At 38.2% G+C, this 17237-nt stretch overlaps 1 protein-coding gene across 1 annotated transcript in view; it reads right to left on the bottom strand.

Moving 5' to 3' along the window:
- The window catches only part of PLPPR1 (phospholipid phosphatase related 1), a 175298-nt gene that overhangs the window by 16794 nt on the left and 141267 nt on the right, over nt 1-17237 (bottom strand). The window contains exon 4 of the mRNA XM_082843203.1: nt 15348-15480. Within this exon, the coding sequence (XP_082699329.1) occupies nt 15348-15480 (133 nt within the window). The remainder of the gene's footprint in view (nt 1-15347; nt 15481-17237) is intronic.

Below are 17237 nucleotides of genomic sequence, written 5' to 3' on the forward strand. Positions count from 1 at the left end.
TTCCACATCCAGCACAGTATCAGAACTACAGGAGCCTGCACTGGCAATGTTGGAGGGAGGATCAAATTGTTTGAGCCCTAGGGTTCCTCCCAAGACCCATACATTCTGGCATGGAATGGGCTAAGCACTTGTGAATTCCCACATCCCTAAGGGGTGAGGGGCATTGGAATGCTGAGAGGACCAGGAGGCTAGAAAAAATGTGGCATTAGGACAGAGACTGGCATCTGTTGACGGTGTTGTCTGCGGTCCCTGTTTTGATGATACAGATCGCTAAGGTAACCTGAGCGTGCCTCTTCTTTGTGGCCTCAAAGGATCTGACACCCATCAGGCAAGTCAAAGGATGAAGAAAGAGGAGATGAAAGTGTTTTTAAAAAAAAAAAAAAAAAAGTCCTTTTTCCCCCCTCTGAGGGTTTTACCAGGATCCCTCTGATCTCAGACAGGACGTCTTTGGACAAATTAGGATCTTTGATCACTAGTAAATTAGGACACGTAGGTGAAACTCTGTGATCTGCTTCTTGCCAAGGAATCAGTGCAGAGTTCTATCCTTTTACTCAACCAAGAATGTAGTAGGGGAAAGCAGTGACGTACGCAGGAAATGCGTACGACAAAGATCTTCTCAGCCAAAGATAACTGGTGTACTGGCAAATGATAATAGGGCTCCTATCAGGATCTCTTTAGGCCTCCCAAACAAAGAACTGGTCAAAATACAGAAGCCAGACTGCTTGTTGCTGAGTCCACACAGGAGGCCTTCATTAGCAAGCCTAGACCCAGGCTGCAGAGTAATAATTAGCAGGGACTGGTGGGGTGAGCAAAGAAAGGAATAAATTCCTTTTAGCCACAAAGAACCTGTGACTTTAGGTGGAGCCTCTGAACTGAAGGCCAATTATTCCACATTAAATTATAAGTGTATAATTTTCCAGTTTAAAATGGCACTTTGCTAACAGCCTCTAATAGAGCACCTCTCAACTGTCCACTAAAACAAACAATGGCAGTGAAAAAAGATGGAAACTCATAGTGCCAACCTGAAGGGATAATCAGTGAGGGATTTCTATCTCTCTCTCTCTCTCACACACACACACACACACACACACACACACAGTTTTACCTCATGGAAAACCTGAGCTTCTCCTCTGAAGACAAAGATCATGGGAGAAAACCTAGGGAGATTTCCTTTCTCTCCTGTCTGCCCCCTGAATCAGAGATCCAGGATTTAGACTGCTCAGAAAGTAGGGATGCTGTCACTCCACTGGATGAGTTCTGCTCTTTGAATTTGCCTGGGACTGTCTCCTCTCCCCCCTTATTCTTCTAAATGTATTTAGAGACACACTGTGGGACAACAACTAGGCAGGAAGTGGCAGGGGCACCGGCGCTGGTGTCTTGCTCCTGAGAGGAACAGACACGCATGCTGGGCGCCATAGCTTTGCATGCACCGCACTGTCATGGCAGTGGCGGTATGAGGAGATGCCAGTTCACTGGAGCTGAGGCACTCCAGTAGGAAGCCTGCTGATTTGGGATTGGACTTAGCCCTGTGCACACCAACCTGCTCTTAAGCTTAAACTCTGAAGAGTGGGCCAAGAACTTCTGTTGAGGAAAACGGAGTGTGTATAGATCTTGCCCCACTTAAGAAATAATCACACATCACATGCGGTCTTGGGGAAAAAAAATACTCCTGTTTTATTTTTATTTTTTTACATTGTATGGTCAATTTATATGGAATGTCTAAAGTAGGCAAATCCACAGATAGAAAGTAGAATGGTGGACATCAGGGTCTGAGGAGAAGGGAAAATAGTGACTGCTAATGGGCATCGGATTGTTTTGGGGGGATGAAGAAATTTTCTGGACTTAAACAGAAGAAAGATGGTTGCTGAACTTTGTGAATGTACTAAAAACCACCAAACTGACCAAAAAGGGTGAATTTTGTGGTATGTGAATTGCAGCTCAGTAAAAATAAAAGAAATGATATGTTTGCATATTTGAGATATAGACTCAAATTCATAACTGCTATATATATAAAGCACTTTTGAGTTTATAAAGTTTTTGTTTTTATTGAAGTATAGTTGATTTACAATGTGTTAGTTCTAGGTTTACAGCAAAGTGATTCAGTTACACATATATACATTTTCAAATTCTTTTCTCTTATAGGTTATTACAAAATATTGAGGCTAGTTCCCTGTGCTATATAGTAGGTCCTTGTTGGTTATCTATTTTATATATTAGTAGTATGTATATGTTAATCCCAGACTCCTGATTTATCTCGCCACTTCCCCTTTGGTAACCATAAATTTGTTTTCTATGTCTGTGGGTCTATTTCTGTTTTGTAAATAAGTTCATTGCATCATTTTTCTTTTTAGATTCTACATATAAGCAATATCATATGATATTTTTCTTTCTCTGTCTGGCTTACTTAGTATGATAGTCTCTAGATCTATCCATGTTGCTGCATATGGCATTATAGCATTCTTTTTTACAGCTGAGTAATATTCCATTGTATAAATATACCACATCTTCTTTATCCATTCATCTATTGATGGACATTTAGGTTGCTGCCATATCTTTGTTACTGTAAATAGTGCTGCTATGAACATTGGGGTGCGTGTATCTTTTCAAATTATGGTTTTCTCAGGGTATATGCCCAGTAGTGGGATTGCTGGGTCATATGGTAGTTCTATTTTTAGTTTATTAAGGAACCCCCACACTGTTCTCCGTAGTGGCTGTACCAATTTACATTCCCACAAATAGTGTAGGAGAGTTCCCTTTTCTCCACACCCTCTCCAGCAGTTGTTATGTGTAGACTTTTTGATGATGGCCATTCTGACCAGTGTGAGGTGATACCTCATTGTAGTTTTTTTTTTTAACATCTTTATTGGCGTATGATTGCTTTACAATGTTTTGTTACTTCCTGCTGTATAACAAAGTGAATCAGCTCTATGTATATATATATATCCCCATATTCCCTCCCTCTTGTGTCTCCCTCCTTCCCACCCTCCCTATCCCACCCCTCTAGGTGGTCACAAAGCACCGAGCTGATCTCCCTATGCTATGTGGCTGCTTCCCACTAGCTATCTATTTTACATTTGGTAGTGTATATAAGTCCATGACACTCTCTCACTTTGTCACAGCTTCTCCTCCACACCCCACCCTGTCCCCATTCTGAAGTCCATTCTCTACGTCTGCATCTTTATTCCTGTCCTGCCTCCAGTTTCACCAGAACCATTTTTTTTTTAGATTCCATATATATGTGTTAGCATACAGTATTTGTTTTCCTCTTTCTGACTTACTTCACTCTGTATGACAGACTCTAGGTCCATTCACCTCACTACAAATAAATCAATTTTGTTTCTTTTTATGGCTGAGTAGTATCCCATTGTATATATGTGCCACATCTTCTTTATCCATTCATCTGTCGATGGACACTTAGGTTGCTTCCATGTCCTGGCTACTGTAAATAGAGCTGCAGTGAACATTGTGGTACATGTCTCTTTTTGGATTATGGTTTTCTCAGGGTATATGCCCAGTAGTGGGATTCCTAGGTCATGTGGTAGTTCTATTTTTAGTTTAAGGAACCTCCATACTGTTCTCCATAGTGGCTGTATCAATTTACATTCCCACCAACAGTGCAAGGGTTCCCTTTTCTCCACACCCTCTCCAGCATTTATTGTTTGTAGATTTTTTGATGATGGCCATTCTGACTGGTGTGCGGTGACACCTCATTGTAGTTTTGATTTGCATTTCTCTAATAATGAGCAGTTGAGCATCTTTTTATGTGCCTGTTGGCCATCTGTATATCTTCTTTAGATCTTCTGCCCATTTTTTAATTTTTATTTTATATTGGAGTATAGTTGATTTACAGTATTGTGTTAGTTTCAGGTATACAGCAAAGTGATGCAGTTATACATATCTTCTGCCCATTTTAAAATTTGCTTATATTTTATTAACATCTTTATTGGAGTATAATTGCTTTACAATGGTGTGTTACTTTCTGCTTTATAACAAAGTGAATCAGCTATACATATACTTATATCCCCATATCTCCTTCCTCTTGCATCTCCCTCCCACCCTCCCTATCCCACCCCTCTAGGTGTAATATTACTCTGCCAATTTTTTTTTTAATTTATTTACTTTTGGCCACGTTTGGTCTTTGTTGCTGTGTGCGGGCTTTCTCTAGTTGTGGTGAGCGGGGGCTACTCTTTGTTGCAGTGCACAGGCTTCTCATTACAGTGGCTTCTCTTGTTGTGGATCATGGGCTCTAGGTGCATGGGTTTCAGTAGTTGTGGCACGTGGGCTCAGTAGTTGTGGCTCGCAGGCTCTAGAGTGCAGGCTCAGTAGTTGTGGCGCACAGGCTTAGTTGCTCTGCTGCATGTGGGATCTTCCCGGACCAGGGCTCAAACCCATGTCCCCTGCATTGGCAGGTGGATTCTTAACCATTGTGCCACAAGGGAAACCCTCTGCCCATTTTTTTGATTGGGTTGTTTGTTTTGATATTGAGCTGTATGAGCTCTTTGTATATTTTGGAGATTAATCTCTTGTTGGTCATATCATTTGCAAATATTTTCTCCCATTCTCTAGGTTGTCTTCGTTTTGTTTATGATTTCCTTTGCTGTGCAAAAGCTTTTAAGTTTAATTGGTCCCATTTGTTTATTTTTGTTTTTATTTCCATTACTCTAGGACACAGATCCAAAAAGATATTATTGTAATTTATGTCAAAGAGTGTTCTGCCTATGTTTTCCTGTAGGAGTTTTATAGTATCTGGTCTTACATTTAGGTCTTTAATCCATTTTGAGTTTATTTTTGTGTATGGTGTTAGAGAATATTCTAATTTCATTCTTTTACATGTAGCTGTCCAGTTTTCCCAGCACCACTTATTGAAGAGACTGTCTTTTCTCCATTGTATATTCTTGCCTCCTTTGTTGTAGATTAATTGACCATAGGTGCGTAGGAAAAAATACTCCTATTTTAAACTAGTATTGTACCGTTATGCTTCTTTTTTGTACCTCTTATCTCAGTAGGAAATTTATATGTGTGATTATTCAGTAATGTCCATCTCTCCCATTAGGATTGTAGAATATGCAAGCTCCAAAGAGCAGGGAACACATCTATTTTTGTTCAACACTGTATCCAAGCACCTAGTATCAAACCTGGTCCATAGCAAACAAATATTTGTGGAATCATGAATCAATTGCTGAAGAAACTTCAGAGAAGATTGACAGAAGAAGAGGGTAAAAGAGCATAAGAACCTGTCCAAATTTTCTAACTCATGTTGGTGTCTCACATCCCTGATTCTGTTGAACATGGGTTTGACATGAAACCACTTGGCATGTGTGATGTAGAGACCATTTTTCTTTTTAATAAGTGTCACAAAATCCTGCAGAGTGCTAGGCGCCTTAGCAAACAGAAGATAATTGAAAACTGGGGCTTTATAAGTGTCTCAGGAGTCAGAAAACTTGTAAATCATAATTTGGAAATCAAAGCATTCTCCATTTTCAATGTAGCAAGAATGAGAAAAGAACCTTAATTTGGAGTCTGAAGATCTATGCTATATATACAGGAAAGACTTCTTACTGTAGACATTTGTGAAGGACAAGAAATTGGAAATCATGATGCACCTGGGTACAGTTTTACATAGACATGCACATCTTTGGGACAAATTGCCCCGTTTTTGATTCCGAGAAGTTGCAATGGTTGTCAGTTTAAATATTAACACATGGGTACATGAAAGCATGGCTCCTACATATTTTTCATGTGGAGAAACTAACACACAGAATTAAAAAAAAAAGGATAGTGGAAAAGACATAAAAACAAGTTATCTGGGTTAGGTTGGTAATAGTACTCTCTGAAAAGGGGAGGGGAATCTTACTCCTTCCTCAGCATATGTTCTCAACCTCTTATCAAACATTTCTGAAAAAGGACTGCTCTCCTGTCTATGTTAGCAAAACAGTGCAATGAAAGAGACTTCAAGAACTGTGTTGTGTGAGATTAAGGATGGTTGAACGTTTTCTCATTTTCAGAAGTTAATCAGCTTTGTGAATCTTTTGTGGTAGTTCTTCTACAACGATGTTCAAAAAACATGGAAACACACTCTCAACTCAATTCCTGGCCTTTATTTTAGTGGGAAAATTGATGAAGCTCTTATCCCACACAAACAAGTACAAGCAAGCGGCATGTGGTCACCATTTTGACAGCAGAAGGGGAGACATCTAAGGAATTCTTATGTTCACTTTCCTCAAAGTACATTCTGATTCAATCACCAGGTCTTAATTCTAGATCACATCTTTGATCCAAGCACCATTGCAAATGGAATAGAAGATACAAAGAAATGAATACAGTTCCTTTTTGCTTTTCTTTTTGCCACATCAAGTTCCCTAGTGGGAAATCTCAGTGGAGAAAGTAATTGTGCTGTTGCAAATGTGCTCTCAATTCAGCTGTGAAGAGCCTTCCTTCAGGAAACAACCATTTCTTTAGAAAAAGAAGACATGGTGAAATGTTTCCTCCATAACATGTTTTATTCAAACTAGAAGTTTCCTAGTGAAGACGTTTTATCTGCAGTTACCATGTTCATCCCATTTCCTAGCAAAGTGTACTGAGCTGATGAGATGTCTAAATAAGATCGCCATGGATACTAGGTAATGATGATAATAATGTAGCCAATACACTGTGTTTAGTATGTACTAGGTATTATTCTAAATGCTTTGAAATATTAGTTCATTTACTTCTCACCACAACTCTTTGAGGTAGACACCATTATCTCCATTTCACAGATGAGGAAATTGAGGCACAGAGAGGTCAATTAACTTGACCTAGTTCACACAGCTAGTAAGTAGAAGAGCTGGGATTAGACACTAAATAGTTATGGCTCTAAATCCAAACTCTTATTCACAACCCTCTAAGCTTGTATTTTCATGTACTTAAGAAAATATATGGGTAGGTGTCAGGCCATGAAAAAAAGCACTTTAGTTCTCACCCACGCACTGAGAAGAGGCAAGGATTTAGAACATGCTCCCGATGAAATGTTTGCCTTGTCACAACAGAACAAGAATTCCTCAATATTTTAGCCAATAATTTTCCAACAAGAAGATGATAGAATACCTAAGATATGTCATCATTGAATGAGGCACTTTTCTCATCAATTTAGCAATGAATCTGACTTTGTTTCTAGTATAATACAAACACCATCAGTGCAAATTGATCTACAAACATCAAATATTGTGCTTCAAAAGGAAGTTTCTGACAGAACTAAATACATCAGTTCCTTGGATAGTTAATTTCAAGGGTTCACAGAACAAGATTCTTGGGTCTGTCTTTCCTGTGTATGTCACAGAAACACCAAAGGCTGACAGTCTATTGTCTGGATGTCATGGTTTTAATCTGAAGAACAGATTTTATTAAAATCAATCTGAACCTCAGTTACTTTATCTGTAAAAGAGGTTTTGAATAGACCTAAATCACTGGGTTATTAACGCAAATTGTAGAAAATAGTTGTAAAAAACATTTTGTAAATTGTGAGATCTATGTAGATATTAGGGACTCATTTTTATAACTGAGGGATGTGGATATCCTCAGTAATTCAAATAAGTTGATTATAAAATTATTTTGAAAACAGGAAAGGGATAAGAACCCTATAATTCTAACAACCTCAAACATATATTCAACTCTGTGTGTTATTCATCTTTTGTATTAATAAAGCACCTTTTTTACAATACAATGGTGTTTAAAGAACACTGTGTCATTACTATAACCACGCATCGTGGTAAGGGAAGAGGAAGAGTTTTTTTTTTTGCGGTACGCAGGCCTCTCACTGTTATGGCCTCTCCCGTTGCGGAGCACAGGCTCCGGACGCGCAGGCTCAGCGGCCATGGCTCACGGGCCCAGCCGCTCTGCGGCATGTGGGATCTTCCCGGACCGGGGCACGAACCCGCGTCCCCTGCATCGGCAGGCGGACTCTCAACCACTGCGCCACCAGGGAAGCCCTGAAGTACTTTTTTAAACCTTCACAGCAGTGGATTTTGACGGAGGGTGATCCTGTCCCCAGGGGACATTTTACAATGTTTGGAGACATTTTTGGTTGTTACTAATGGAGGAGGGGGTGTTACTGGCATCTGGTACGTAAAGGCCAGGAATGCTACTATGCATCCTACACCCTACAATGTAGGATGTCCCCTCCTCCATACAGAAAAGAATTAACTGGCCCAAGATGTCAATAGTGCTGAGGTAGAGAAACTCTGCTTTACGGCTGAGGTAGAGAAACTCTGCTTTACAGCAAAAAAGTGCTAGAGAAAGCAGCAATCTTTAGTCCTTTTAGTTAGTCCTTAAGCATCAGTCTTTACTTGTCCTTATAGTTAGTCCTAAGCAGCTCAGTTATACCTTTTATTTGAGTCCAGCCTCTAAACACTGGTGCTGGGAAGGGCCCTCAGAAAAGGGTCACTTGAGTTTCATGACTAAATAACTTTCCTCTTGACAATTAGAGTAACTTACAGAGTTCTGGGCCAGGAGTCTTGTTTGGGTCTGTAATGCTCTGGTTCAGTGAGGATGACATTCAAAGAGGAGCAGACTTGTTCTCTGCACTGAGCAGAGCAACCAAAAGCAGCCTCATCACAGCTTCTTGAGACCCGAGCAGAGCTTGACCCCTGGTTGTGCCTTTGAAGTCAGCCGAGGCTCCCAGCCTCAGCATGCCTCCCCTCCCTGCACCCAGAGCCACTCCTGGTCCCTAGTGGGAAGCACCAAACATCTTCGTCTCAAAGGCTGGTGGCTTGGCTGCTCATGGGGTCCAGAAACTGAGGTTCCCTTTATCCCCTAAGATCCATCCTGGCTTTCTCCTCCTCATCTATTTACCTAGGCTTCAAATCTGGTTCTTGTTGCTGAGTTCTAGAAATATCTCCATCAACTTATAGGCCCATGCCCTGCCTTGCTTTTGACATTTCTCCTTTAATGTCCAGCCTCTGGACTCGGAACTAAAGACGGGTGCCTGGGCACTGCAACTGATTTTTAGACTACGCAGCCAAGGTCAACTTCCACAGTCAGCACACGGAGCTGGCCTACTTCCCTGGGAGCCTAGTTTCCTGGGATGGTCACTGTCCTGCTATGAAGTCACTGCCAACTCTAGACAATTCTCATTGTAGGGCAGCCTTTCCCTTCCCATTTAAAATTGCATATCTGCCTCCGCAACCCCCCTATTTCCTTTCTCTACATTATTTTCCCCCGTAACACTTACCTTCTCACAAACACTATGATTTATATATGATTTATGATTTTTAGTTTAATGCCTGGCTTCCCCCACTAGAATATAAATTCAATAAGAGCAAATAAATCTGTTTGGTTCAGTAATATGTCCTCAACACCTTAATCAGTGTTTTGCATATGGTACATGCCCAAAAAATTACTTGTTGAAGGTTGAAAATACGATCAGTCCCCCCCTCCATTTATAATTATAAATGCTGAATGCAAGTAGAAATGGACTGACTGAATCAAATGGAGTCTCCTTTCAGATAAAGTACATCTAAATGACTTTCAAAATTGAGAAGGATTTTCTAGTTCTTGAAAAGGCTGAGCTTGTCTCAGGGTATGAATTCTTACAACCATAAAACACTGTGACCTTTGAGGCTGCGTTTAAAATATTCGTGCTTCATTTAGATCACAATTTATGGCAATTAGCGTTACATGAATTAACGTTTACCATGGTACTTTCTATTCTGTCCAGTGCTACCTAATCCTTAGACCTGACCTAAATGGCCTAAGACTTGCTTGGTATTTAATTAAATTTTTATTGGAAGTAATAATGGAGCAACTGTGTGATCCCACATGAAAAGCCCATAATAAGTAAGCAGTTTCTGGATGACAGGCTATTTTAGGTGCCAAAAGACAATCTAATCTTGGTATATCTGGATCAGTTTTTTCTTTAACTCAAAAGAAAGTTATTCAAGACGGCAAACAAACCAAAAACCCTCATGGAATTCTAATGCTTTTTATTCATACTTTCAGTATTAAATTAAAAAGTCAATATTTACAAGAATATGATTACTCAAGTATATTTGTGAATGAAAAGAATTTAAATATGACTTCCTTATTTTGTCTTTGTTGCTGAAAAGAGAATGTACAGGTTTATCTCTTTTGAGAACTTAAATCTGTGTATGGTTGTTGTTCAATTTAATGCATACCAAAGGAACTGATGTAGGAAGGGAAGGAATGGAGAGGGAAAACTGAGGAAAGGGAGAAGCCTTAAATATGTGTCACTAATTTGACCACATTTGTTTTGATAAAACGTTGGTAAAATTTGTTACTTCAGGCAATTTCTTTCCTCCCTTCCCACATCATGTAACACAGTGTGAAAAATTATACAACAGTTTAGAAATGGTTACAGAAGTTAACTATGAGGGTTTATAGCTAAAGCCTGGGAGACCAGGCATCCTCTTTTTGTTTGTTTGTTTATTTGTGGAAGTATAGTTGATTTATAATATTGTGTTAGTTTCAGGTATACAGCAAAGTGATTCAGTTTTTTATATCTATATATTTTTCAGATTCTTTTCCATTATAGGTTATTGTAATAACAAGTTGTTGAATACAGTTCCCTGTGCTATACAGTAAATCCTTGTTGCTTATTTTATATGTAGTGGTGTGTATCTGTTAATCCCAAACTCCTAATTTATCCCCCTTGCCCTTTCCCCTTTGGTGGCCATAAGTTTGTTTTCTATGTCTGTGAGTCTGTTTCATCCTCCTTATAATGATGAGAACCTTGGGGAAAACATTTATTGTTGGATTTGTGAATCAGAGGAATTCAATCCTCTCTGTCAAGGTCAACACAATTAGCATTTGTCTACAGGAAGAGATGGTTTAATTTGCATGTTTTCCCTTTGACTTGGCTATTGCCATTTTCTCAGTTAAAATTTACTTTGACTCTGTGGGGTGGGGTGAGGGGATATCTGTTCAAGTCCCTGCCACACAGCCTAGAGAAGACAGGGAATTCGAGAGCCAAGGTGCCACTTTCAGCTCTGCTTTCGACGCCAAACACCGTGTTAAAGGACTTGGCCATCCTTTGGGATAGCCTCTTTTTTTGCCACTCCTCCCAAAATGTCTAGCTCCTTTACTGATTTTAAAATTATACATATTTATGATTTAAAAAATTGGAAATTATAGAATAAAAAGCAAAAAATAAAATTATTCACCCATTAACGTACAATTCAGGAATAACAACAGTTAACTTCTACATTTCTTCAGTCTTTTTTCTATGGGATACATGTACACACACACAAATACATACACACACAAATACATGTTCAGATACATATACACACATATGTATCATGTTGCATTCTTTTTATTTAGAAATAATCATAGGTTCCTAGTGTCTTGACTTTTTCCACATAGTGTTATAACATGAATAGTTCCCCTTTCATGAAAAATTCTTAATACCATTTTCTGAGATTGTACCTTATGGTTAGCATTATTTGTAAAAATTATATTATTGATATTTCTAATTTATGTTATGACAAAATAATTTTAGTCCATAAAAATTAATTTACATTTCTGATCATTTCCTTAGGAAAGATTATTTGAAGTAGGATTTTGGGTTAAAAAGGAGGCTTATTTTAAGGCTACTGAAATATATTGTCAAATTGCTGTGCAGAAAGGGTATATCAACTTAGTCTCACTAGAATTGTACTAGAATCCCAAGTTTTTTCTCATCCTTGACAGCATAAAGCATTATTTTTTTAAAAAATATTTTGCTAGTCCACTGACTATTTTTGCAATGCGAAGCTGATTGTATTTGTTGGGTAACACTGTTGATAATGGGTTCTAGAATAATTACATAAACTGCAAGAGCAAAGTCATGCCATTTCAGCTTAATTAGAATAGTTAGCTGAAACATTGTTATTTTCTAATGCCAACTGCATGGTGTGTATTTTGGTGGCTACTGGGCTAGAATAAAAAGACTGTTAAGACCTTTACAATAACGTTATTGTAAAATTATTGTAAAAAAATTTTACGTTATTGTAAAATTATTGTAAAGTTATTGTAAAATTAAAGTAAAAAAATTTTACTTTAATTTTTTCAAAGGAAACATCTCCATATAAAGGATCTTTACTTCAAGTAATATGTTTTTTTCTCTTATGGAAAAATTTAATCCACACATACTAAGTTACCCATCTCAAGATAGACCCCTCCCCCCATCTTCAACTCTCCTATATGAAAAGTCAGAATAGACTTTTGACTTTCTCTTAGAAATTGCCTTATTTATGTACCCTAATCTTTTAGAACTAAGCTGAAGAGATGTAATAAAGTTAATTAAACAGGAGGCAAATGAATATTTAAGAATCAGCATTTTTTGGAAGCAATTTTAGGCAAATCTATGATTTAACAGAGTTTAGTTTTTGCTCTTTACTCCTCCAAAAAAATTATGGAAAACCTACTATGTGCCAGGCATTTTGCAATATGCTGTTGATACAAAGTGAAAAAGATATAGTCCCTGCTCTCCAAGGGATCATAAATTACAGTAGTCCCCCCTTATCCACGAGGGTATGGTCCAAGACCCGCCCCCAGTAGATGCCTGAAACGGTGGATCATACTAAATCCTACATATACTATGTTTTTCTAATACATATATACCTATAATAAGGTTTAATTTATAAATTAAGTACAGTAAGATATTAACAACAATAACTAATAACAAAATAGAACAATTATAACAATGTACTGTAATTAAAGGTGAATGTAATCTCTCTCTCTCAAAATATCTTATTGTACAAATTTAATGCCTTTTCTATCTTAACTAAGCACTTACCATGGCTGTGGCTGTAATTTTTGCAGTTTGAGGTGTGACAGCAGAACTAGCATGTATTACTTTTTTCTTCTTTACAATTTCACAAACAGAAGATTTGTTCTTACTGTTCAACCTCAGCATGTGATTTTTTTCTTTCCTTACTGAGAACTTTTACCTTTTCACTTAAAGAAAGTGCTTTACGGCTTCTCTTTGGCATATCCAAATTGCCAGCATCACTACTCTTGTGCTTTGGGGCCATTATTACGTAAACTAAGGATTACTTGAACATAAGCTCTGCCATATCATGACAGTTGATTTGATAACCAAACGGCCTCTAAGTGACCAATGGGTGGGAGAATTTGGACAAAGGGATAATTCACGACAGAGCAGGATGGCACAAGATTTCATCATACTCAGAATGGAGCATGATTTAAAACTTATGAATTGTTTATTTCTGTAGTTTTTCATTTAATATTTTTGGCTGACTGTGAGTAACTGAAACCACGGAAAGCAAAATCATGGAATGAAAACTTAAAAGTTAATAATTACCATCATCTATTGAAAACTGGGTGTCAGGCACTTTATCATAGTATTTTTCATGCTTAGAAGATCCCTAATACAGGCATTATTAGCCTTACCCACACACTCACAGTCCTTGGGAACAGTTACTTTATCCCATTTTATATCATATTCTTCATCTGCACAGTTAGAACTATAACCTACCTTATAGGGTGTTGGGTGGATCAAACGAAATTATAAAGTGTCTAGTCCAGTGTTCTGTATAATAAATATTCTCGCCTCTCCTCTTGTCTTCCTTGAAGCCACTCTGGTAGCAGGTGACCAAACTCTGGATGTCTTTGAAAGGCACCATTGTTTGGAATGAGTAGACTAGATAGACGTGACATCATATGGATGAGGGTACACCCAATGAGCCGACTGCAGACGCCCACAGGTCATTCTGCAAATACCATCAGTAAATGCCGAAGACTATTTTAATGTTAAGGGTTACTTCTTTTAACTTAGGTTTTCCTAGCCTTCCCACTCTACTACTTCCCTAACTCCCATGCCAATGTTAGAAGTTACTGCATATTTTTTAAAATTTTTATTGAAGTATAGTTGATTTACAATGTTGTGTTTAATTTCTGCTGTACAGCAAAGTGATCCAGTTATACATATATATTCTTTTCGTATTCTTTTCCATTACGGTTTATCACAGGATATTGAATACAGTTCCCTGCGCTACACAGTAGGACCTTGTTGTTTATCCATCCTATATATACTAGTTTGCATCTGCTAACCCCAAACTCCCAGTCCTTCCCTCTGCCCCCCACCCCACAACCATGAGTCTGTTCTCTATGTCTGTAAGTCTGTTTTTGTTTCATAGATATGTTCATTTGTGTCATATTTTAGATTTCATTTATATGTGATATCATATGGTATTTGTCTTTCTCTTTCTGGCTTAGGATAATCTCTAGGTCCATCCATGTTGCTGCAAATGGCATTATTTCATTCTTTTTAATGGCTGAGTAATATTCCATTGTATATATGTACCACATCTTTATCCGTTCATCTGTTAATGAACATATAGGTTGTTTTCATGTCTTGGCTATTGTAAATAGTGCTGCTGTGAACATAGGGGTGCGTGAAGTTACTGCATATTTGATTTTGATATGATCATTTGCTCATGACTTGAGGAAATTCGACCCTTTTCTATAACAGGAAGAAAAGGATTAAGAATAACCAAAGGAGCTGTGTTCTGGCCCCCACTTTCTCAGTTGTCAGTTCCATATGTTCTAAATGGTATCATGGCTTGTTTTAGCACCATGTTGATACTTTCAGAGTTTTATCCTGGCTCCCATGAACACCTGACCAGTAGGTATTTGTAGGATCTCATTAGAACACTAATAGTTACTGAGTACTCACCGTGTAGGAACTCTGAGAGATCTATATTCCTACCTTTACTCACATACACATTCATTCCCATATTTATAATCATTATCCATATACCCTCAGGATTTTTATAAAAGTCCTAGAAGGAGGGTTATAGAAAATGTCTTAATTATTCCTCATCGTGAACACTAATAAAACTATTTGTTTTCCAACTTTGGAAAGGCATTCTTTTTAAGACTTGATGGATTAGATTTTCCATACTTTTTAAAGTTCCCTGCATAACAAAGTTACTGGGTAGGAAAGTTTTGTCAGGAAAGTTGATTATTTCTAGTTCATTTTACTGGTGTCTCCTGATGCTGTACCCCCTTGCCTGACTCAGCTTAAGGGTATATGGCAATATCCAGTCAATATTAAAATATATGTCCCAAGGGAATCTCAGATAAGTATTGTGTAGGAAGAAAAAATCAAAGTTGAAATAATTTGTAAAACAATTTAATAAGTATTGCTTCACTTTAAGGATCAAAAATTTGACTTGGCACCAGGATCAGGCTCAATTTCTGTACTTCCTGGAAAATCCCCAAAACAACTCTTGCTTTTAAAGTTGATGCTTCCATAGCTTAGGTTATTTTATCAAGTGTGTTCATCTTCAGTAAGTTTCGTAAGTTTTACCTATAAGCGAGGGCTTAGTCCAACATGCCCTTGTACTCACCTATGAATCTTACGATCCTTCGGAGTAAGGGATTCAGGTAACAGCATTCTCCGGTCAGAATTGTTTTCTCTTGGGCAATCAGAGATTCTCTGGTTGACTTTATGAAATACATGGATAGCTCACCAATAAAAATCTGGAAAAGGAATGTTGAAGAATTGTCAAGTTGGATAGCTGTCTGATAAAAGAGACCACTAGCTTAAGAAAAAACTCAAAACTTCTGAGGCTTCACAATTATATTAGAAGATATCATGTTGGAGGGATGGAGAGTTAAATAGTAATTTGCAGTTAACTCTTCAAAAGAATTAGAGAAAGCAATAATTGATAATTTCAGATAGATTTCAGGCTATAATATTAAATTCTAAAGTCATATGAAACCTAAGTTGAAATAATAAATTGAATAATAGAATCTATGATAGGGCTCACTCAGGCTGGATTTGAATTTTTTTTTTTTTTTTTGCGGTACGTGGGCCTCTCACTGTTGTGGCCTCTCTCTTTGAGGAGCACAGGCTCCAGACGCGCAAGCTCAGCGGCAATGGCTCACGGGCCCAGCCGCTCCACAGCATGTGGGATCTTCCCGGACCGGGGCACGAACCCGTGTCCCCCGCATCGGCAGGCGGACTCTCAACCACTGCGCCACCAGGGAAGCCCTTGAATATTTTTAACTGAATGTGTGCATTGCAATGATGCGGAATGACTGGGACAGCCCAGTAGGGCATTATACGCACCCATCGCGATATTACTTCATTACGTGGCAATACTACCATCTTTATTTGAACACATTTGCCTGATCAATATTCTCCTACTCTGAACTGGTTGACTGTCACACTTTTATGATTGGCACCTCTTGTTATCTTGAACTAATACATGTATATTACCATTTAAATCATAATGCCTTTGTGTACATTGTAAGCTTCCTGATGACAGGGACCATATCTTACATTTCTTCATTATGCTTATAGCACCCAGTGCACTGTATTCCCATTTAAAATAAGGATCTGGCATGAGGGAAGTTGTCACCAACTTTGACACTGCCGCGGCTGAAGACTGAGAAGCTTCAGTGAATAAAAAGTTAATAATTACCATCATCTATTGCAAACTGGGTGTCAAGCACTTTATCATAATAGTTTTCATGGTCACAAAATCCCTAGTGTTGGTAGTATTACCTTTGCTTTACTGGTGAAGAATGAAAGTTCAGTGTAGTTAAGTAACTTACCCTCCAGAGCATACAACTGGCATGTGGAGGCACTGGGATTGGTATGCAGTACAACTGGGTTCCAAAGTCCACATTTCCCACCACATCATATGCCACTTTTATTTTCTGAACCCTCATTTCAGTATTTCCCCAGAAGAATGTGATCTTATAATTGTTCTTCTTTGCTATGCGTGTGCTTGTGGTTTTAGATAAACTTCATCAATGTTTTAAGAATTCCTATGCCTTATACTCTTCCTATCATTATAGAATATCTGTTTAGATGGATCAAGATGCCATCATGAATGGCACATGAGAGATGGAAGTTAAGCTATAGAATAGTAAAACTGGAATCGTCTACAGATGTTTTCCCCTTCCTTTTATGAGGGAGGAACCCGAAAGTCTCAGGGACTTGGCCACACACAGCCAGACAGTGTCTGAAGCAGCTCTAGCAGGTGGTCTATAAATAAATACTGTTATCCCATTGTACAGATAAGACACCTGAGGCGTAGAGGAGTTAAATAATTTGTCCAAGGTCGTCACGAATCCCAGCTCTGAAGCCAGGAAAACCTGGCTCCAGAGTCCTTTCTCTTAACTGCTACACTTTGACTCAGCAGTGATGCAATAAAATATTTGTTGAATTTGTGTTTAACATTGACAACATAGAAAACAAAACAAATGCAATATGCTTTAAACACTAA

Source organism: Leucopleurus acutus (genome assembly GCF_964270905.1).
Source record: "Leucopleurus acutus genome assembly, chromosome: 7".
Taxonomy (NCBI): domain Eukaryota; kingdom Metazoa; phylum Chordata; class Mammalia; order Artiodactyla; family Delphinidae; genus Leucopleurus; species Leucopleurus acutus.